Below are 23,710 nucleotides of genomic sequence, written 5' to 3' on the forward strand. Positions count from 1 at the left end.
GGTTGATGCGTGGAATGCTCTGCCTAAGTCAGTGGTGGAGGCAGATACACTAGTGAAGTTTAAGAGACTACTAGACAGCTATATGGAGGAACTTAAGGTAAGGGGTTATATGGGAGGCAGGGTTTGAGGGCCAGCACAAGGGGCCTCTAATGTACAGTACCATTCTATGTTTCTATAAAGTGTTGCCACCATTGAACACATCTATAAAGAGTGACCTCACCATTGAATACATCTATAAAGAGCATCCCCACCAGCCAACACATCTACAAAGAGTATCCCCTCCATTGAACACTTCTACAAAGTTTCCACACCATTCAACACATCTATCACATCTATAAAGAGCCACTATTCAATTCATCTACAAAGAGTGTCCCCTCTATTGAGCACTTGTACAAAGAGCATCCCTATGATTGAACAAAGATTATCCAAGATGGCAGCGTGACACAGCTTGCAGCGGCCACTCCGGAGCTGATTATCTGTTATTTGTGAAGTGGGGTGCCGTGTGCAATCATAATCGATTGAAAATGGACGTGGGAGCACGGAGGAACATCGGGAAACCTCCAGGAAGACCTTCTTTGTTGCTGCTGCTGTTGTGAGGTCCGGGACTCTGCTGGGAAGAACAGGCCCCCAGTCCTCGGGGTCGCGTTGCCGATGGCCATTGGCGGGGCCGTCTTAATACGCTCGGCAGAGGATGGTGCTCGGAGAAGCTGTGCCAGAGGGGATGGTCATTGGCTCGGAGGTTCAACGGACTCTGAGTCCGCTGCGGTCAGGTCACTTTCGGTGTGTGCTGCGTCTGCGAGGTCGAGTGGTGCCGTGGAAGTCCATAGCGGGGGTATTCCCTTCTGCCGCCAGCGTGGGATGACGAGTCTGTCGGGACCCTGGGGACTTGTGGAAACTGTGTGGTGATTTCTTTTGAACTTATAGTCCTTTAACATCTTTGGACTATTTTTACTGTGCCCATGGTCTGTTTTTTTTTTAATCAATTATGCTATTGCTTGCACTGTTGTAACTATGTGGTTTTGTGCAGGTCTTGTAGCTTTAGTTTTTGGTCTTGTTTTGTCTGGTGGATTTGGAGCTCCTTTCCGGGGAACGCGCTAAGACGGTAGCGTGATATTAATACGCAGCACCCTCTCCAGACTCTGGATTGGGGATTGCCAAACATTATGTGGATTTTCTGGTGTAGTCTGTTTTGTCGTTTGCTGTTGTGATAATGTTCTGGAGGAATGTTGTCTCATTTTTTAACTGCATTGCATTTGTGGTTTCTAAATGACAATAAACTGAATCTGAAGTGTCCCCACTGTTGAAAACATCTACAAAGAGTATCCCTACCATTGAACACATCTACAAAGAGGGTCCTCACCGTAGAACACATTTAGAAAAAGTGTTTACACCATTGAACAGGTCTACAAAGTGTGTTGTCATAGGAAAGCAGCATCTATCATCAAGGACCCCCACTGTCCAGGCCATGTTCTTTTCTCACTGCTGCCATTGTGATGGATGTACAGGAGACCCAGTACCCACACCACCAGGTTCAGGAACAGTTATTTCCCCTCAACCATCAGGAAGGAGGTACAGGAGACCCAGTACCCACACCACCAGGTTCGGGAACAGTTATTTCCTCTCAACCATCAGGAAGGAGGTACAGGAGACCCAGTACCCACACCACCAGGTTCGGGAACAGTTATTTCCTCTCAACCATCAGGAAGGAGGTACAGGAGACCCAGTACCCACACCACCAGGTTCGGGAACAGTTATTACCCCTCAACCATCAGGAAGGAGGTACAGGAGACCCAGTACCCACACCACCAGGTTCGGGAACAGTTATTTCCTCTCAACCATCAGGAAGGAGGTACAGGAGACCCAGTACCCACACCACCAGGTTCGGGAACAGTTATTTCCCCTCAGTCATCAGGAAGGAGGTACAGGAGACCCAGAACCCACACCACCAGGTTCGGGAACAGTTATTTCCCCTCAACCATCAGGCTCCTGAACCAGAGTGGATAAGCTCACTGAACTCAACAGTGAACTGATTCCAAAACCTATAGACTCACTTTCAGGGACTCTACAACTTGTGTTTTCAATGTTATTTATTTATTTGTTTATTATTCTTTGTTTTTTTCTTTTTTGTATTTTCACAATTTTTTGTCTTTTGCACATTGTGCATATTTGTTAGTGTGAAGTTTTTCATTGATTCTATTTATGTTTCTCAGTATTTACTATGAATGCTCACAACAAAATGAATCTCAGGATTGTATGCGGTGACATATCGGTGACGTTGATAATAAATTTACTTTTAACTTTGACATGCCAAATTTCTTTAGCCTCCTGAGGAAGTAGGGGTACTAGTGCCTGGTGCTAATTTATTTCTGCTCAGTTTACAAAGGAGTCCACTTATTCATTCCATACTGCCTAATACACAGTGAGTTCCAGTACCAAATCTGCCTTACATATCCCTCATATCCCCTCACTCTGACAAAGAGATAGTAATAAATTAATGGAAAGTATTCTTAGAGATGGTATATATAATTACCTGTATACAGGGTCTGATTAGGAACAGACAACATGGATTTGTGCGTGGAAGGTTATGTTTGACAATACTTATTGAATTTTTTGAAGAGGTTTGAAGAAAGTTGACAAGGGTAAAGCAGTGGATGTTGTCAATATGGACTTCAGTAAGGCCTTTGACAAGGTTCTGCACGGAAGGTTAGTTAGGAAGGTTCAGTCTTTAGGTGTTAATATTGAAGTAGTAAAATGGATTCAACAGTGGCTGGATGGGAGATGCCAGAGAGTAGTGGTGGATAACTGTTTGTCAGGTTGGAGGCCGGTGACTAGTGGTGTGCCTCAGGGATCTGTACTGGGTCCAATGTTGTTTGTCATATACATTAATGATCGGGATGATGGGGTGGTAAATTGGATTAGTAAGTATGCAGATGATACTAAGATAGGTGGCGTTGTGGATAATGAAGTAGGTTTTCAAAGCTTGCAGAGAGATTTAGGCCAGTTAGAAGAGTGGGCTGAAAGATGGCAGATGGAGTTTAATGCTGATAAGTGTGAGGTGCCACATTTTTGTAGGACTAATCGAAATAGGACATACATGGTAAATGGTAGGGCATTGAGGAATGCAGTAGAACAGAGTGATCTAAGAATAATGGTGCATAGTTCCCTGAAGGTGGAATCTCATGTGGATAAAGAAAGCTTTTGGTATGCTGGCCTTTATAAATCAGAGCATTGAGTATAGGAGTTGGGATGTAATGTTAAAATTGTACAAGGCATTGGTAAGGCCAAATTTGGAGTATTGTGTACAGTTCTGGTCACTGAATTATAGGAAAGGTGTCAACAAAATAGAGAGAGTACAGAGAAGATTTATTAGGATGTTACCTGGGTTTCAGCACCTAAGTTACAGAGAAAGGTTGAACAAGTTAGGTCTTTATTCTTTGGAGCATAGAAGGTTGAGGGGGGACTTGATAGAGGTATTTAAAATTATGCGGGGGATAGATAGAGTTGACGTGGATAGGCTTTTTCCATTGAGAGTAGGGGAGATTCAAACAAGAGGACATGAGTTGAGAGGGGGCAAAAGTTTAGGGGTAACACGAGGGGGAATTTCTTTACTCAGAGAGTGGTAGCTGTGTGGAACGAGCTTCCAGTAGAAGTGGTTTGGGCAGGTTCGATATTGTCATTTAAAGTAAAATTGGATAGGTATATGGACAGGAAAGGAATGGAGGGTTATGGGCTGAATGCAGGTTGGTGGGACTAGGTGAGAGTAAGCCTTGGGCACGGACTGGAAGAGCTGAGATGGCCTGTTTCCATGCTGTAATTGTTATATGGTTATATTGTACTGTGATCACTTGAATCCTTTATGATTTGGAGCAAGAAGGCTGCGAGTGAACTGCTGATTTTTCGGAGCGAAGGGAGTTTTTTTACTACTTGGGTTAAAGTGAGGTGAGACTGCGTAGGCGTGTGACGTCAGCCAGTAGAGCGCGAAAGATTTAAAGAGGCAAGGAATCTTCAACGGTTTTTAATTCGGAGCAAGAAGGCTGCGAGTGAACTGCTGGTTTTTTGGAGCGAAGGGAGTTTTTTACTGCTCGGGTTAAAGAGAGGCAAGACTGCGCAGGCGCGTGGCATCAGCCAGTAGAGCGCGAAAGGTTTAAAAAGAAGACCGCCATATCCAGCAGGCAGCAGAGAGAGAGGCAGCAGAGTGATAGGGCTTTTGCTCAATGGGCTTAGGCAGTAATGGGACGAGGCGAGGTACAAAGTATGTGTGTGAGGCCAATTTTCTGAGCTTGGTGTCATATGTGGGGGGTCCTGGAGACTCACAGCCTCCCAGACGGCCATATCTGCACCAGGTGTGTCGAGCTGCAGCTCCTGAGGGACCGAGTTAGGGAACTGGAGATGCAGCTCGGTGATCTTCGCCTGGTCAGGGAGAGCGAAGAGGTGTTAGAGTGGAGTTATAGACAACACCGGGGCCATGGGAGATGGACAAGTGGGTCACAGTCAGGAGGGGCTGAACCCCTTGACAATAAGTACTCCTGTTTGAGTACTGTTGGGGGTGGGGGATACAGCCTACCTGGGGGAAGTGGCAGTGGCCGTGCCTCTGGCACAGAGTCTGACCCTGTGGCTCAGAAGGGTAGGGAAGGGAAGAGGAAGGCAGTAGTTATAGGGGACTCTATAGTCAGGGGGTCAGACAGGCGATTCTGTGAACGCAGGAAAGAAACTCGGATGGTAGTTTGCCTTCCAGGTGCCAGGGTCCGGGATGTTTCTGATCGCGTCCAAAATACCCTGCGGTGGGAGCGAGAACAGCCAGAGGTTGTGGTACATATTGGTACCAATGACATAGGTGGGAAAAGGGAAGAGGTCCTGAAAAAAGACTATAGGAAGTTAGGAAGGAAGTTGAGAAGCAGGACCGCAAAGGTAGTAATCTCGGGATTACTGCCTGTGCCACGCGACAGTGAGAATAGGAATAGAATGAGGTGGAGGATAAATGCGTGGCTGAGGTATTGGAGCAGGGGACAAGGATTCAGATTTCTGGATCATTGGGACCTTGTTTGGGGTGGGTGTGACCTGTACAAAAAGGACAGGTTGCACTTAAATCCCAGGGGGACCAATATCCTGGTGGGGAGGTTTGCTAAGGCTACTGGGGAAAGTTTAAATTAGAATTGTTGGGGGGTGGGAACTGAACTGAAGAGACTGGGGAGGAGGAGGTTGGCTCACAAATAGAGAAAGCTTGTAGACAGTGCGAGAGGGAGGAAAGGCAGGTGATAGAGAAGGGACGTACTCAGACCAAAGGCTTGAGATGTGTCTATTTTAACGCAAGGAGTGTTGTCAACAAAGCGGATGAGCTTAGACCGTGGATCAGTACTTGGAGATATGATGTGGTGGCCATTACAGAGACTTGGATGGCTCAGGGACAGGAATGGTTACTTCAAGTGCCAGGTTTTAGATGTTTCAAAAAGGACAGGGAGGGTGGGGGTGTGGCACTGTTGATCAGAGATAGTGTCACGGCTGCAGAAAAGGTGGATGCCATGGAGGGATTGTCTACTGAGTCTCTGTGGGTGGAGGTTAGGAATAGGAAGGGGACAATACCTTTACTGGGCATTTTTTATAGGCCGCCCAATAGTAACAGGGACATCGAGCAGGTAGGGAAACAGATCCTGGAAAGGTGTAATAATATCAGAGTTGTCATGATGGGAGATTTTAATTTCCCAAATATCGATTGGCATCTCCCTAGAGCAAGGGGTTTAGATGGGGTAGAGTTTGTTAGGTGTGTTCAGGAAGGTTTCTTGACACGATATGTAGATAAGCCCACAAGAGGAGAGGCTGTACTTGATTTGGTATTGGGAAATGAACCTGGTCAGGTGTCAGATCTCTCAGTGGGAGAGCATTTTGGAGATAGTGATCATAATTCTATCTCCTTTACAATAGCATTGGAGAGAGATAGGAACAGACATGTTAGAAAAGCGTTTAATTGGAGTAAGGGGAATTATGAGGCTATCAGGCAGGAAATTGAAGGCTTAAATTGGAAACAGATGTTCTCCAGGAAAAGTACAGAAGAAATGTGGCAAATATTCAGGGATATTTGTGTAGAGTTCTGTATAGGTACGTTCCTACGGGACAGGGAAGTTATGGTAGGGTACAGGAACCATGGTGTACAAAGGCTGTAATAAATCTAGTCAAGAAGAAAAGAAAAGCTTACAAAAGGTTCAGAGAGCCAGGTAATGTTAGAGGTCTAGAAGATTATAAGGCTACTAGGAAGGAGCTTAAGAAGGAAATTAGGAGATCCAGAAGGGGCCATGAGAAGGCCTCGGTGGGCAGGATTAAGGAAAACCCCAAGGCATTTTATAAGTATGTGAAGAGCAGGAGGATAAGACCTGAAAGAATAGGACCTATCAAGTGTGACATTGGGAAAGTGTGTATGGAACCGGAGGAAATAGCAGTGGTACTTAATGAATACTTTACTTCAGTATTCACTGTGGAAAAGGATCTTGGTGATTGTAGTGATGACTTTCAGCAGACTGAAAAGCTTGAGCATGTAGATATTAAGAAAGAGGATGTGCTGGAGCTTTTGGAAAGGATCAAGTTGGATTAGTCGCTGCAACCCGATGAGATGTACCCCAGGCTACTGTGGGAGATGAGGGAGGAGATTGCTGATCCTCTGGCGATGATCTTTGCATCATCAATGGGGACGGGAGAGGTTCCGGAGAATTGGAGGGTTGCGGATGTTGTTCCTTTATTCAAGAAAGGGAGTAGAGATAGCCCAGGAAATTATAGAGCAGTGAGTCTTACCTCAGTGGTTGGTAAGTTGATGGAGAAGATCCTGAGAGGCAGGATTTATGAACATTTGGAGAGGTATAATATGATTAGGAGTAGTCAGCATGGCTTTGTCAAGGGCAGGTCGTGCCTTATGAGCCTGATTGAATTTTTTGAGGATGTGACTAAACACATTGATGAAGGAAGAGCAGTAGATGTAGTGTATATGGATTTCAGCAAAGCATTTGATAAGGTACCCAGGGAACAAGTGAAGACCTAACACTGTTACAGTGCCAGCTGTAAGACAGGGTTCAATCCCCACCACTGCCTGTAAGAAGTTTGTATGTTCTCCCTGTGAGTGTATGGGTTCCGTCCAAGTGCTCTGGTTTCTACCCACATTCCAAAGATGTACGATTAGGGTTAGTGAGTTGTGGGCATGCTATGTTGGCACCAGAACTGTGGCAGGCTGCCCAGCAGAATCCTCACTGACTTGATTTGAAATGATGCATTTCACTGTATGTTTAGATGTACATGTAACAAATAAAACTAATCTTTACCTTCACAAGCAAGAGGAAATCTGAAGATGCTGGAAATCCAAGCAATAGGACTGCTGAAGGGCCTTGGCCTGAAACATCGACTGTACTCTTTTCCATAGATGCTGCCTGGCCTGCTGAGTTCCTCCAGTATTTTGTGTGTGTTGTGTTGCTAATCTTAGCTTTCACATTTCAGAATGTCACTTACAGAGTACTTAAACATGTAGTTAGTGTTGTAATATAAGAAATATAATGAATATTTTGCTCATGCTAAGCTCCTGAAAACAGCAATATGGTAATAATTAGATAATCTGTTTGAAGCGCTGGCGAGAATAAATAATGATCACAATTTTTTTTTCCAGTCTTTTAAAGTAACCACCATGGGATCTTTTACCTCCACCAGAGAGGACCCCATCCAAATCCCCACTTTACTGATAGCACAACACTCCCTCATTTTGTTCTGAAAGTCTGCCTATATTATTTGCTTGAATCTCAAGCATTTAAAGAGAATATTGATAATTAAAATAAAGTCCATGAAGATTTGCTGAGTATAGGTGCTGCTGACCACTGTAAATGCAAAGCATTTTGGAGTGAAAGAAACTTAATCAACTTTAAAATTAATGACATGTAGCATCAGGTCAGTTTTTTTTGAAGGGATGTGGTTAATTCTTAACCATTCATTTCCACAAGTAGCAGAAAATCCAAAATAAACACAAACACAGGCGATTCTGTAGATGGTGGATGAGACTCTTCCTGATGAAGAGTCTTGGCCTGAAGTGTGAATTATTTATTCCTCTCCATAGTCTGGCTGACCTACTGAGTTCCTCCAGCATTCTGTGCCTATTACAAATAAAACACAAGCTGTGTTGAGATATTTGTAACTGTTTTAATAACTTGACAAAGGCTTAATATGATGTAGCAGATATTGTGGAGTATTGTCCACTACCTAAGGGGTGAATGAGAGCTAAATATTCAAGATAAGAAGAAAGAAGTAGAAATTGGGGATGTCAGGAGAGTACAAATATTGATATAGCCCCTAGTTACAGCAGGAGTTTTGTTTTACATAATTTCCTACATTACTGTATGGAGCAGAATCATGGAGCATTTACAATAGACACCTGAAATCCCTAGAACAATACCACCAAAGGATCTGACCAAAGATTTTGAGGATCAGCTGGAAAGAAAGATGCACAAACATCAGTGTTACGGAAGAAGCCAATATGAATAATATCTCCATCATGGTAAAGAAATACCAAACCCCGATGGATAGGTCATGTCATTGGGACGCCTAACTCACGACTACCCAAACAGATCCTTTACTCCCAGTTGAAGGAAGGTCAGTGAGCCCCTGGTGGGCAAAGGAAATACATCAAAATTAGCCTGGAGAAATTCGACATTAGATCTAAAAACTTTCTACTCAACAGATACACCTGGAGGAAATCTGTTTAAAAGGGAGCTGTACTACTTGAGAATGACCACCACTGTGCCACAGAGAACAAACGACAGCTGTGAAAGGAGAGACTGAACAACCAAAAGACCCAACCACTAACCACAGTCACCACTTACTCTTGTCTACACTGCACCAGAATATGTGGATCCCAGATTGGCCTCTACAGCCACCTGAGGACCCACCAATAGACAACCCTTAGGAGAACACCACACTCAATTCAAGGGATCACACTGCAACAAAAGCAAGCGTATAAAGGGAAATATCAACTATAGTAATGTAACTTACAGTAGTTTGTATGTCTTGCACTGTACTGCTGCCACAAAAACAATAAATTTCTTGACACATATCACCTGGTAATAAACCTGATTCTGATTATGATTCTGATCAATTGATTCACTCTGGGTAGAGTTAGAGGAATAAGGAATGCAAAAATCTGGAAAGAGTTAGAGAGTTATATGGAGTGTATTTGGTTCACTGGATCTTGTAGATACAGAGTAAAAGCATCTGGATTTAATTTGCAGGCTGGAATCTGATTGAGGAACTGAAAGAGGCTCTCTGTCCACCAACAGGTACACAGACTAAGTTCCTGGATGGAATTTCATCCAACATTTCCTTTCTTAATGTTACAGATGGCCAGAGTCGAACAATTTACGAATATCACAGGGTGGAAATGGACAAGACGAAGATTAGGAGCAATTCCGCCTTTGAGTTCACTCCAGTTTCCAGTAAGTTATAATTTTCTCTGGGTTCTGTACACTCTACCATTACAGCTCTCCACTGTGTGTGCCATCTCCTGTTCCATGTGACCTCTGTATGTCTCTCCATTTATGGCACCAAAGTAAATCTATTATCAAAGTACGTATACACACAGTTCATTAGGTACACCTGCTCATTAATCCAAATATCTAATCAGCCAATCATGCGGCAGCAACTCAATGCATGAAACTATGCAGACGTGGTCAAGAGGTTCAGTTGTTGTTCAGACCAAACATCAGAATGGGGAAGAAATATGATCTAAGTGACTGGCTGTGGAATGATTGTTGGTGCCAGATGGGGTGGTTTGAGTATCTCAGAAACTGCTAATCTCCTGGGATTTTCACGCACACCAGTCTCTAGAGTTCACAGAGAATGGTGTGAAAATAAAAAGAATCCAGCGAGTGGCAGTTCAGAGGGCAAAAATGCTTTGTTAATGAGAGAGGTCAGAGGAGAAGGGCCAGACTGGTTTAAGCTGACAGGAAGGCAACAGTAACTCGAATAGCCGTGTGGTGTGCAGAAGAGGACCTCTGAATGCATAACATGTTGAACCTTGGAAGTGGATGGGCTTCAGCAGCAGAACATATAAACATACAAACATATTCTACCATGAGATTCATTTTCTTGCAGGCATTTATGTAAAAATAAAGAAATACAATAGTATTTATGAAAATTATACATAAACATAAACTGAGAACAAATTTGCCAAAGAAGACAAATTGCAGAAATAAAAAAAAACACTGAGAACATGAGTTGCAGAGCTGTTGAAAGTGAGTGCATAGGTTGTGGAATCAGTCCAATGTTGAGGTGAGTGAAGTTATCCACACTGGTTCGGGCACCTGATGGTTGCAGGGTAATAACTTCCTAAACCTGGTGGTGATAACATGAAATAAGCACTTAAGAAAGATGGGGTTGCTGGTATCAGAACCTGAAGGCAGGGTTGCTTTGTACAAAGTCCACTGGATTTTAGAGCTGAATTCTCAGAAACGAGGTTGGACCCATGTCAGAGGTTAACATGCAAAGCAGGAACCTGGCCTACTTAGTCTGAATAGAGGTGAGACAAGGATCTGTTGAGTAATCCACTTGCAGTTGGTTATTTGAATACATTAATAAAGCTGGCAGTTTATTGGTTGTTTTAACTAGATATGTCCAAGTTTCTGAAAACTAATGGGAAGTACAGGTTTCCCCCGCTATCTGAAAGTAGAGCATTCCTATGAAACCTTTCGTAAGTCGAAATGGCGTAAAGTGAAGAAGCAATTACCATTTATTTACATGGGAAAAATTTTTGAGCGTTCGCAGACCCAAAAAATAACCTACCAAATCATACCAAATAACACATAAAACCTAAAATAACAGTAACATATAGTAAAAGCAGGAATGATATGATAAATACACAGCCTATATAAAGTAGAAATAATGTATGTACAGTGTAGTTTCACTTATCAGAATCGGGAAGATTTAGCCAAAATCGATTTGTAGAAAAAAATAGGCACATACACGCATGTGCACGTAAACATGTGCATGTGCAGGAATGTGCACATTCCTGGCCACGCAAGGGTTCATGGTCATGGTAGTCTTTCTCGGGGTAAACACAAGTTTAAAGCCTTTTTTCGTAAAAACAAAAATCCTCTTTGGATTTCTTTTGGTTAGCGAAAACAGGTACTAATGTAAGTCTTTCGTAAAAGCGAAGTGGTGTAAAGCAAACTTTCGTAGAGCGGGGGACACCTGTAATGTGTCAGTGAGGTGTCTTGACTGCACTGCTCCTGATTCTTAGTGGTTGCAAGAACTTTGGCAGAGGGTGACAGCAGCCAAGGTTAAGTTTTGAGTCTCTAATGAGAGGTCACAGATTCCTCACAGGGCCAAACTCCACACTGTGATGAGTGTTAATCAGGGCCCCCCTTCTTTTTACACAGAACTATAGAAGTGTATTCACACATAAAATATACAAAATATAACAATTTACAAGACAGTTAACAATTTTAAATTAAAATATGGTTACTACTATATATAAAATACTCAATTCCCTGGGGGGAAGGGGGTCCACACTGTACCTATAAATGACCACATGCTTCCTCTATAAGGACACCCAAGCTCAAACGTAACCGTAGAAGAGGTACAGGCAGTTGGCTTGAGTAGAGCCCTCGACTGCCTGCTGCCTGGACCTGTGAATGGCCATCCTGGCCAAGCCTACCAGTAGATCCCCTGAGCGATTAATCAAGGCCCCTCCACTAATATGACCATCAGCAAACCTTTCCCAGGGTAGGATGGTGTATAAGATGACACGAGGCATTGATCGTGTGGATAGTCAGAGGCTTTTTCCCAAGGCTCAAATGGATATCACAAGAGGGCACAGTTTTAAGGTGCGTGGAGTAGGTACAGAGGAGATGTCAGGGGTATGTTTTTTATGCAGAAAGTGGTGAGTGCATGGAATGGGCTGCCAGCGATGGTGGTAAAGACGGATACGATAGGGTCTTTTAAGATACTCCTGGACAGGTACATGGAACTCAGAAAAATAGAGGGTTATGGGTAACCCTAGGTAATTTCTAAGGTAAGGAGAAGTTCAGCAGAGTTTTGTGGGCCGAAGGGCCTGTATTGTGCTGTAGATTTTCTATGTTTCTACGTTTCTATAATTGCCAGGAAAGCCATGGAACTATTCCAGACATACCCCTTCACTGAGATGGAATCCTGAAATAAGAACCATTCTTGTAGACACAAAGGATCTTGTGAATGTTGAAAATCCAGAACAACACACATAAAATGCTGGAGGAACTCAGCAGTTCGAGCAGCATCTATGGAGAGGAATAAACAGTGAACATTTCAGGCCGAAACCCTTCATCAGAACTGGCAAGGAAGGGGGAAGAAGCCAGAACCATCTTTGTAGATGCAACTTTGATGGAATCCATCACCATAAAGAAATTGGCTCAGTTTCCAACTTGGTGTAGCTGCAGTGTTAAGAAATACAGGCCTGTGCTGATGTAAATGCAGACCAGTGAGTGAGCTTGCCCAGAGAGCTTATTATTTCATTCTCTGATGCTGCTTAATTAACAAAGTGTTCTGCTATCCTTCATCGTTGCTAGCTGGATTCATTGTCAGACCACAGTCAGACAAGGACATAGCTCACAGTACTGCTGTAATTAGTATTCTTGTAGCAGAAAACTGTGCAAACAACTAACAAGCTTCAAAAGACATATTTATTTATTCGTTCATCTATCAATCTATCTGTTGATTAGTTAATTTATTTAGAGATACAGTACAGAACAGGACCTTCCGGCCCAATGAGTCGTGCCACCCATCAACCCACCAATTTAACCCTAGCCTAGTCACAGGACAACTTACAATGACCAATTAATCTACCAACCAGTACGTCTTTGGACAGTGGAAGGAAACCAGAGCACCTGCAGGAAACTCATGCTCTCGCGGGAGGAATGTACAAATGTTCTTACAAAGAACATTGGAACTGAGCTCTGAACTCCAAATTCCAATGCCCCGAGATGTCACACTAACCGCCACATAACTGTGGCTTCCCTTTTCAATCTTGAAAGATTTTTTGTTTAGAATTGCAAATATGTGTAGATTGATTCTTAGAAAGCAAAATATATATATATCAGTGTAAGCAGTTAAAGGCACCACACCTTAGGAAGGGGGGAGTGCAGACTGATTTTATTTCTTCATATTTTTCTCTTACGAGTGTCTCATTATTTATTGCCCCTCATCAATTGCCTTTGAGAAGATGGTAGTGAGCTTCTGCTTTGAACTGCTGCAATCCTTTTGGTGAAGACCAAAAGAGCATAAGACATGGAGCAGAATTAGGCCATTTGAACCATCGAGTCTGCGCTGCCATTCTATCATGGCTGATTTTATTTACCCTCTCAACCCCTTTCTCCTGCTCTCTCCCTGTAACCATTGCTGCCCTGACCAATCAAGAACCTGTCAACCTCCGCTTTAAATACACCCAATGACTTGGTCTCTACAGAGATTTGTGGCAATGAATTCCATAGATTCACCACCCTCTGGGCTAAAGAAATTCCTCCTCATCTCTGTTCTAAAGGGACTTACTTCTATTCCGAGGTTGTGCCCTCTGGTTGTAGAATCTCCCATTCCACATCCACTCTGTCTAGACCTTTCAATATTCGATAGGTTTGAATGAGACCCCCTCATTATTCTAAACTCCATCAAGTACAGGCCCAGAGTGATCAAATGCTCAGCGGCTCATGTAGTGCTGTTTGGTTGGACAGACTTGAGTTGATTTCTCTGGAGTGGCAGAGGCTGAGGGGAAACCTGATAGAAATTTATAAAATTATGAGAAGCATAGATAGTTAAGACAGTCACAATTCTTTTCCCGTGAATAGAAATATCACATTTTACAGGACATGCATTGAAGGTGAGAAGGGCAAAGTTTGTTTTTAATACAGAGAGTGGTGGGTGCCTGGAACAGACTACCAGGGCTAGTGGTGGAAGCAGATACAATGCTGGCATTTAAGAGACTGTTAGGTAGTCACATGAATGTTGCAGGGAATAGAGGGATTTGGATCATGTACAGGCAGAGAGATTTAGTTTTAATCACATCGCCTTCAGTGCAGACTTTGTGGGAAGAAGAACTTGTTTCATGTGCTGTACTGTTCTGTGTTCCACTTAGAGCTTAGTACTTTGCACACACACTAGCCTCAGTGGGCAGTGGGTGAAGGATGTCAATGTTGTTCTGTGCCAATCAGTAGGCTGCTTTGCCATGGTTCTCAAGTGCTCCACCCTTCAGGCTAAGTGGAGAGTGTTCCATGGCTGTCTTTACATCATAGAAAGGGTTTGGTGAGTCAGAAGCTGAGCCACTCACCATAGCACACCCAACCGACCAACCAATTGACTGACCAACCTACTGTAATGCCCTGGTTCACATCTTTACCATTATGCTGTAGGTATTTCATTTAGCAGCTGGTTGTTCTGCTTTCAGCCTGTTTGGGTTATTGTTGAAGATAAGGGATGTGTGCCATCCAATTAGCGGGAGATTTTCCTGGTGAGGGACAGTAAGGTTGGTCTTGGGCTTGTGTTTGGTGGGAGATGGAGAGAGAGACACTGGGAAAACCAGTCATAGTGTACAATCCGGTGGGAGACACGTTTGTTCGAGATGGATTGCGAGCGAGGTTCGGAAGGTGGTGTGTGCTTTCATGCTGACCAAGGGTCAGCGCGTGAGTGACAGAGAAGTTCACAATGAGCTCCAACTTGTGCACATTTGACTGTTTAATTAGAATGGGCCCTTTTCTTTTTGTTATGGACTACGGCATTACACTCTCCCCCCCCCCCTCCCCACTACCAGAAATTGTCATGTCCTCACAATAAAAACTAAACAATGTATCAATGGTTGATGGTCACATAATAGCTACTCTCCATTCTACATTAAAATAGTGCACTTGTCACATCTAGTTGAGAGTGCAGTCAGGGCCTCTGTGTCACTAAAACATCTGCCTCTGTCAGTTCAGTGTTCCCTCGGTACTAGGCTGCAACATCAGGAAAGACTTCCGTGATCAAATCTTTAGAACGAGACTTGAACCTTTAACCTCCTGCTCATCTAAGCCACAGCTGACACCCATAAGTCCAATGTGCTATGTAGGATACAGCTGACTTGAATCACTAAAGCAGCGTGGGTGAAAGCCAAGAAGTCTTTTGAAAACATAGGATTGAATCCTGAAGTCAATTTAATGAGGGCCTGGGGAGCTAATGGGATAAACAGGAATGTGGCAGTATCCGGAAGGAAGGGTGGAGGCTGTAAACTTTGACTATGTTAGTTCCAACATGAGTGATTGAATACACACATTGCTTCCATGTACCTTGAAATATACTGCTCATATTCACAACTAAATACAGGCTTCCTAACAGTGAAGTAAACAATGTTTTAAAGTGCATGGCAATAAAAGTAATGTAAGAAAACTATGGAGGCTAATAAGAAGGTCATATGTGATGACAAAAGTAGACAAAGTTGTGAAATGTATATCTAGGGGTCCATGCAAGCAGGCTTTTTCTACTGATGTTGGGTGAGTCTGGAACTGGAGGTCATGAATTAAAGGTAAAAGGTGAAATGTTTAAGGGGAAAATGGGGGGGTCTTCTTCAATGACAGAGTGGTAAGAATGTGGAACAAGTTGCCAACAGAAATGGTGAATGCAGATTTGAATTCAACATTTAAGAGAAATTTATAAGTACATGGTTGGGAAGGATATGGAGGGTTATGATCCATGTGCAGGTTGATAGGACTGGGCAGAATAATAGTTTGGCATGGACAAGATGAGCTGAAAGGCCTGTTTCTGTGCTGTATACTCTATGACTCTATGACAGTATTATAGATTTAACATTGACAGCACTGGGGATGGGGAAGAATTCAGCTTAGGGTGGAAGCCGAGAAGACTAAGAATTGTTAGTTTAATATTGAACAAAAGATCTGCAGGTTAAGCTTTACCACGATGAAGTGAAGAACTTTTCTGCTCTCTTCTTGTGAAAATGCTCTGTGTTAAATGTTTACAATGGAAGTCCTCTCTCTTCTCCAACAGATTCCTTCTTCTTCAGCCCTTTATATTTCTCACCTATCACCTCCCAGCTTCTCACATCATTCCCATTTCCCCACCCACCTACCTTCCCCCTCACATGGCTTCACCTATCACCTGCCAGCTTGTGCTCCTTTCCCCCCACCCACTTACTATTCTGGCCATTTCCCCTTTTCTTTCCAATCCTGGTGAAGTGTCTCGGCCTGAAACTTCGACTGTTTATTCCCATCCATAGATGCTGCTTGACCTGCTGATTTCCTTCAGTGTATATTGTGTGTTACAGTGGAAGTGCTTTGAATCCCATGGAGATATTTGGTTTAACTCGTGTCTTTAATTATTCCAGGCTGATTTGGGGTAATTCCCTCCTAATGATTTTTGTGCTGTGATTAATTCCAAAGATCCTTTAACAATATTTTTTCCTGTCTGTTTCCTCCAGTAATTCACTGAATTCATGCAGTCATCTCCTCTCTCTCTCACTCACAGTGTGTCTGCAGCATCTGAGTTGTAACGCCTGTGTCAATGCTGAGGAGAACTTCAACTGCAGTTGGTGTGGAGTACTCCAAAGGTAAGACTCTCCTACCCTTCCCCATCTATTTCTTAAAGCTTACTTAAAGGGCAAAGCACTCATCCAATTGCTAGTCTTCCAAGCACAAATTTATTACTTTGTTTTCGCTAAGATATCTTTGAATTATCTGATGCTCAAAGAACAAAGCTCTGATTGGATTTCATATTTGCCAAGTTGGTGAGCTGACCATACTAACCAAAGTGCAGTCAGCTGTCTGAAGTGGGCAACCTTGGCCAGGTCTAGAGTTCAGTATGGAACCACTCAGCCCAACCCCAGATAAACAAGTAATGGTCTAGCACACTGCCCACCCATTACTTGTTTATCCAGGGTTGGGCTGGGTGATTCCAGATTGAGTTCTAGACCTGGCCAAGGTTGCCCACTCCAGACAGCTGACCAAATTGAGCCCTTAGACCCGTGTGTCCAAATCTTCAGTATCAGTTCATTATATTAGCAGGGCAAATTGCTGCAAAGCTCGCAGACATGAAGCACAGCTGAGGAGGTTGCCAGTTCAGCATTGGATTGCGAATGGTGAGAAATGAATGAATTGGAATTGGTTTATTATTATCACGTGAACTGAGATACAGTGAAAACCTTTGGTTTGCATGCCATTCAGACAAATCATTCCATAGACAAATCCACTGAGGCAGTAAAAATCAAAACAAAATGAGAAAATAGCATTACAGTTTTAGAGAAAATGCAAGACATGTAGACAAATAAAGTGCATGAGCAGTGCAGTAGATTGAGACCAAGAGCTCACTTCCAGTCTATGAGAAGTCTATGCAAGAATCTAATAGTGCAGTGGGATGGAAACTGTTCTTGAACCTGATGGTTCCTGCTTCAGACATGGAGCAATACAGCAGGGATGATGTTCATGCCAAACATGACGCTCACCCAGCTAGTCCTAATTCACCAATAAAAGTGGACTTACTCATCTGGTTTTTACATCTTTTCTCTTTCAAATTTCCATTACCTTCTCATCTGGAATAGGATAAATGTCAAAGAGTCATACAACACTACAGCCTTTTGCCCTATTTGCTCCATGCCAAATTATTAATCTGCCTAGTTCCATTGACCCGCACCTGGACCATAGCCTCCATACCCTTCCCAAACATGTATCTATCCAAACTTCTCTTAAATGTTGCAATCAAACTCACATCTGCCACTTCGACTGGCAACTTGTTCCACACTCACTACCTTCTGAGAGAAGAGTTTCCCCCTCAAGTTCTCCTGAAATATTTCACCTTTCACTCTTAACCTTTGACCTTTAATGCCAGTCTCAACTAACCTTAGTGGAACACACACAAAATGCTGGAGGAACTCAGCAAGCCAGGCAGTGTATATCAGCCCAAAACATTGACTGTACCTTTTCCATAGATGCTGCCTGGCCTGCTAAGTTCCTTCAACATTTTGTGTGTGTTGCTGGGATCTCCAACATCTGCAGATTTTCTCTTGTTTTGTAATCTCAGTGGAAAATGCTTGATTGCAGACCCCTCATAATGCTATATTTGTTTATCAATCTCCCCTCACTCTCCTACACTCCAGGGAATAAAGTCCTAACCTAATAACCTTTCTTTACAGGGAAAGTTTAATTAGGGTATGGGGCAATGGAATTGCAAAGCTAAGCACTGAAGAAACATACAACAAACATCTAGTCCATGTCAAAACCTACTCCCATCTACCTGCACCAGAACCATAGCCCTCCATACCCCTACCATCCAGGTACCTATCCAAACTTCTTTTAAGTGTTGACCCAAGCATGTATGCACCACTTGTGCTGGCAGTGCATTCCACACTCTCACATCCCTCTGAGTGAAGAAGTTTCCCCTCTTGTTGCCCTTAAACTTTTCATCTTTCACCCTTAACCCATGACCTCTAGTTGTAGTCCCACCCTATCTCAGTGGAAAATGCCTTCTTGCATTTACCCTATCTATACCCCATCATTTTGTATACCTCTATCAAATCTCTCAATCTTCTACGTTCTAAGGAATACGGTCCTAACTTATTCAATCTTTCCTTATAACTTACATTCTCCAGACCCGGTAACATCCTTGTAAGTTTTGTCTGTGCTCTTTCAACCTTGTTTACACCTCTCTTGTAGGTGGTAGACCAAAACTGCACACAATACTTCAAATTATGCCTCACCAAAGTCTTATACAACTTGAACAGAACATCCCATCTCCTGTACTCAGTACTTTGATTCATAAAGCCCAATGTGCCAAAAGTTTTCTTTACGACCATATCCACATGTGACACCACTTTCAATGAAGGATAGACCTGTATTCCCAGATCCCTTTGCTCTACCACACTCGTCAGTGCCCTACCGTTCATTGTGTAAGACCTACCCTGGTTGGTTCTACCAAAGTTCAAACCTTACACTTATCTGCATTAAGTTCCATCTGCGATTTTTAGCCCATTATCCAGCTGATGCAGATCCCTCTTCAAACTACAATAGCCTTCCTCACTGTCCACTCATCCCCAATTTTGGTGACATCCACAAATTTGCTGATCCAGTTCACCGCATTATCATCCAGATCATTGACAAAGATGACAAACAACAATGATCCCTGTGGCACACCACCAGTCAGAGAGGCAACCATCTACTACCACTTACTTATTAAAAACATTTCATTTCATCCAATAGATGGATAAGCCACATATTAAGTATTTGGTCAGATCCTCTTGGTAGCACTTCATTAATTGCAGCTGTATCAGTGACGAGGAATATTTCATCCTTGGAAATTCGCCAGAAGATTAAATCATAAGGACAGGTTGTATGTCATTGGCTTGAATTCATCAGAGCAATGGAGAAAGAGGGTGTGATCTGAATAAGGCTATTAAAATGATTTGGGTACACACTAAAAAAAATGTAGTGTAGTGGTTCATGCAACGCCAATACAGCTCAGAGCGTCTGAGTTTGGAGTTCAATTCTGGCATTCTCTGTGACAATGTTTGTATGTTCTTCCTGCGTGTGTGTGGATTTCCTCTCATTTCTCCAACAGTCCAAAGAGTTACCCACAGACCTCATCCTGCCTAGACCTGCTATGCACCTCTTTTTTTTCCTTAATCAGGGCCTCAATATTGTTTGAAAACCAAGGTTCCCTAAACCTGTTATCTTTACCTTTTATTCTAACATGCACATATAAATTTCGTACTTTCAAAGCTTTACTTTTGAAGGCCTTCCACTTACCAAGTACAACTTTGCCAGAAAACACGCTTGCCAGATCCTTTCTGATACCATCAAAACTGGCCTTTCTCCAAATTAGGATCTCAACACGCAGACCAGACCTTCTTCCATATTTACTTTGAAACTAATGGCATTGTGATCACTAAATGCAAAGTGTTCCCCTACACAATCTTCGGTTACCTGCCCCGTCTCATTCCCCAATAGAATACCAAGTATTGCACATTCTCTCATTGAAAGTTCTATGTACTGATTAAGGAAACTTCCCTAAACACAGTTGATTATCCCACCTAGTCCTTTTACAGTATGGGAGTCCCAGTCAATATGTGGAAAGTTAAAATCACCCACTATAACAACCTTATGTTTCTTGCAACAGTCTGCAACCTCTCTACAAATTGTTTCTCTAAATCCCGCAGACTGTTATATGGTCTATAATATAGCCCCATTAATATGGTCATACCTTCCTTAGTCCTCAATTCTACCCATAAAGCCTCACAAGATGAGTTCTACACTCTGTCCTGACTGCATACTGCCATGACATTTCTCCTGACTAGTAACACCATCTTTCTTCCTTTAATCCCTCCTGCTCATCACGTCTAAAACAGCGGAACCCCGGAATACTGAACTGCCAGTCCTGCCCCTCCTGCAACCAAGTCTCACTAATGGCTACAACGTCATAATTCCAGGAGTTGATCCATGTCCTGAGCTCATCTGCCTTTCTCTTGCATTGAAATATATGCAGCTCAGAACACTAATTGCACCTTGCTCAACCTTTTGATTACTGACTTTGTCTGAGGTCTTGCAACCTGTCTCCACAACCTCTCCACTAACTTTTCTGGCACTCTGGTTCCCATCCCCCTGCAACTCTGGTTCAAACCCTCCTATGCAGCACTAGCAAGCCTTCCAGCAGGAAATTAATTCCCTTTCAGTTCAGGTCCCACCTTTCCTAGAAGAGAGCCCAGTGATCCAAAAATCTATGCCCTCTCTCCTACACCAACTCCTTAGCCACATGTAAAATTGTATGATTTTCCTATTTCTGGCCTCATTAGCATGTGGCATGGGTAGCAATCCTGAGATCACAACCCTGGAGGTCCTGCCCTTCAGCTTAGCACCTAACTCACTGAACTCCCCATGCAGAACCTCATCACTCTTCCTACCCTTATCATTGGTACCTACATGGACCATGACCTCTGACTGCTCACACCCCCACTTAAGAATGCTGAGGACTCAATCCAAGATGTCACTCAGGCACCCAGTAGACAACATACCATCCAGGAATCCTGTTCTCATCCACAGAGCATCCTTGCTCACGCCTCCTTTCTGAGTCACAAAGTCAGATTCGGTGCCAAAGACCGAGTGGATGGCCACAGGGGTACTCTACACTGGCTGTTTAACCCCATTCCCCTTCCTTACTGTCATCAGTTTTCTGTGTTCTGCGCCTTGGGTGTAACTACCTGTCTATATATCCTGTCTATCACCTCCTCAGTCTCCCGAATGATGCAGACTTTCTTCCGCTGGGTCATCAACCCCAACAGTATCCAAAGGTTACTGTAGGTTAACATATATTCCATAATTGATTCCAGGCATGGATATCTGGAACATGTTTTCTGAAACCATTGCCATTGCAATGTAGCGTTGTCTTTGAAATCACTTGAAAGAATTCAAAATAATAGAACATACAACATAGAACAGAAGACCACAGTACAGCCCCTTTGATGCACAATGTTAAGCTGATCTTTTAGCCTACTGTAAGATGAATCTAACTCTGCTGTCCCACATAGGCCTTCATTTTTCTGTCATCCTGGTGCCTATCCAAGCATTTTCTGTCAGCAAAGTTAATGGAGATCTAGTAGTCAACAATCAATAAGCCAAAAGGATGGCAGAATGGGTCAGCTAATAGAATGATAGCCCACTGCTCCAGTAACATGGGCTCAATCCTGCCCTTCAACTCTGCCCGTGCACAATTTGCACATTCTCTCTGTATCTTCTGGGTGTTTCATTTTCCTGTCACATCCCAGAGATATGTGAATTGGTCGATCACTATGAGTGGCAGACACCTGATACACGGAGGGCCAACAGATAGTGTAGGGGTGGTGTGGCAGCATAACGGTTAGGATAATGTTATTACAGCACCAGCATCCTGGGTTCAAGTCTGCTGTTATTTGTAATGAGTTTGTATGCTTTCCTCATGACCACGTGCTCCTGTTTCCTCTCACGTCCCAAAGATGCAAAGCTAGGGTTAATGACTTGTGGGCATGCAATGTTGGTGCCAGAAGCATGGCAGTAATTGTAGGCTACCTCCAGTACATTCATGGACTGTGTTGGTTGTTGACACAAATGACGCATTTCACTGCATGCATGTACATGTGACAAATAAAGCTATCTTCTATCTATCATTATTATTAGAACATTAGAAAGTTTTTGACAAGAACAGGCCATTCGGCCCAACAAAGTGTGTCAAATTCCTATTCACATAGTATGTTGAAATAACTATCAAGTTTACATTTGAAAGTCTCTAAGGTACTATTCTCAACTAAACAACTAGGTAGTTTATTCCATGTGGCCACAACTCGTTGTGTAAAGAAATGCTTTGTGATGTTAGTCTGAAATCCCCCTTTCACCAGTCTCCACCTATGACCCCATGTCCTCATTGATGAATTAATTTTGAAGTAGCAGATGGTATCCACTTTACTTATACCCTTAATTATTTTGAACACTTCCATCATGTTCCCCCTCATTCAACGTCTACTAAAAAGATTTAATTATTTCAATCTTTCTTCATAGCTCATAACCTGCTGAGCTGGAATGAGTCTAGTTGCCCTTCTCTGGCCTCTCCAGAGCCTTCACATCCCTCACACAATACGGAGACCAAAGTTGGACACAGTATTATTATTTGTTTTTTTTGTATTTGCACAGTTTATCTTCTTTTGCACATTTGTTGTTTGTCAGTCTTTGCGTGTAGTTTTTCATTGATTCTTCTGTATTTCTTTGTTATATTGTGAATGCCTATAAGAAAATGAATCTCAGAGTAGTATATGTTGACATATATATACTTTGATAATAAATTACTTTGAACTTTGTACTTTGACATTTGATCTAGACTTTGGTGGGGTTGGTGTGACAGGAATAAGATGAGACTATTGTATATTGAGAGCTTGATGGGCAGTACAGACTTGATGAATCTGCTTCAAAGTTCAAAGTAAATTTATTATCTGTAAATATATTACCATATCCTACCCTGCAATTCATTTTCTTACAAGTATTTACAGGTAAATAAGGAAATACAATAGAATTTATATTCAAGCTCCATGCTTCACTCAATTCATTGATAACTTCACTCACCTCAACACTGAACTGACTCCACAACCTATAACTTTCTAGATATCATGTTCTATAACTATTATCTATTCAGTTTTTTATTATTTCCATGATTCACCTTCTTTTACACATTTGTTATGTGTCAGTCTTGGGTATAGATTTTTTTTATAAATTTTACTCTATTTCTTTATTTTCCTGTAGATGCTTGCAAGAAAATGAAGGTCATGGTAGTATATGGTGACATATACATACTTTGATAATATCTTTGCTCTGTGACACTAAAATACATTTTGGGCACTTCCTGGTCTTTCTATTGCCTCATTGTATTACTGTCAGTGTTATACATGCATCACCCACTGAGTTCTTCTAGCAGATTGTTAGATGTATACTTGGTGTAGTCTGAAGAGATTGTATCAAATTACTTATAAAGATGATTCAAATTTAAAGTTAAATTCAATATGGCCCTGCCTGAGATTTTATTCATCCTATTTTCTCCTGACCAGGATACAAGGTCTTTCAAATTTACTTGAGTGAAAGGTATAAAGAAAACAACAAAAAGTTCTGCTGAAAAAGTTGGGAGATAGGCAGCTGGAATCCACCCTGAATCAGTATTTACCAGACAGACCAACATCTGCTTC

General features: G+C 42.5%; 1 protein-coding gene across 1 annotated transcript in view; it reads left to right on the plus strand.

Annotated features, from left to right (window-relative positions):
* LOC140741490 (plexin domain-containing protein 1-like) overlaps positions 1-23,710 on the plus strand; it is an 810,319-nt gene that overhangs the window by 602,061 nt on the left and 184,548 nt on the right. The window contains exons 8-9 of the mRNA XM_073071746.1: positions 9,357-9,452; positions 16,492-16,573. Of these exons, the coding sequence (XP_072927847.1) occupies positions 9,357-9,452; positions 16,492-16,573 (178 nt within the window). The remainder of the gene's footprint in view (positions 1-9,356; positions 9,453-16,491; positions 16,574-23,710) is intronic.

Source organism: Hemitrygon akajei, chromosome 18 (genome assembly GCF_048418815.1).
Source record: "Hemitrygon akajei chromosome 18, sHemAka1.3, whole genome shotgun sequence".
NCBI classification, from domain to species: Eukaryota; Metazoa; Chordata; class Chondrichthyes; order Myliobatiformes; family Dasyatidae; genus Hemitrygon; species Hemitrygon akajei.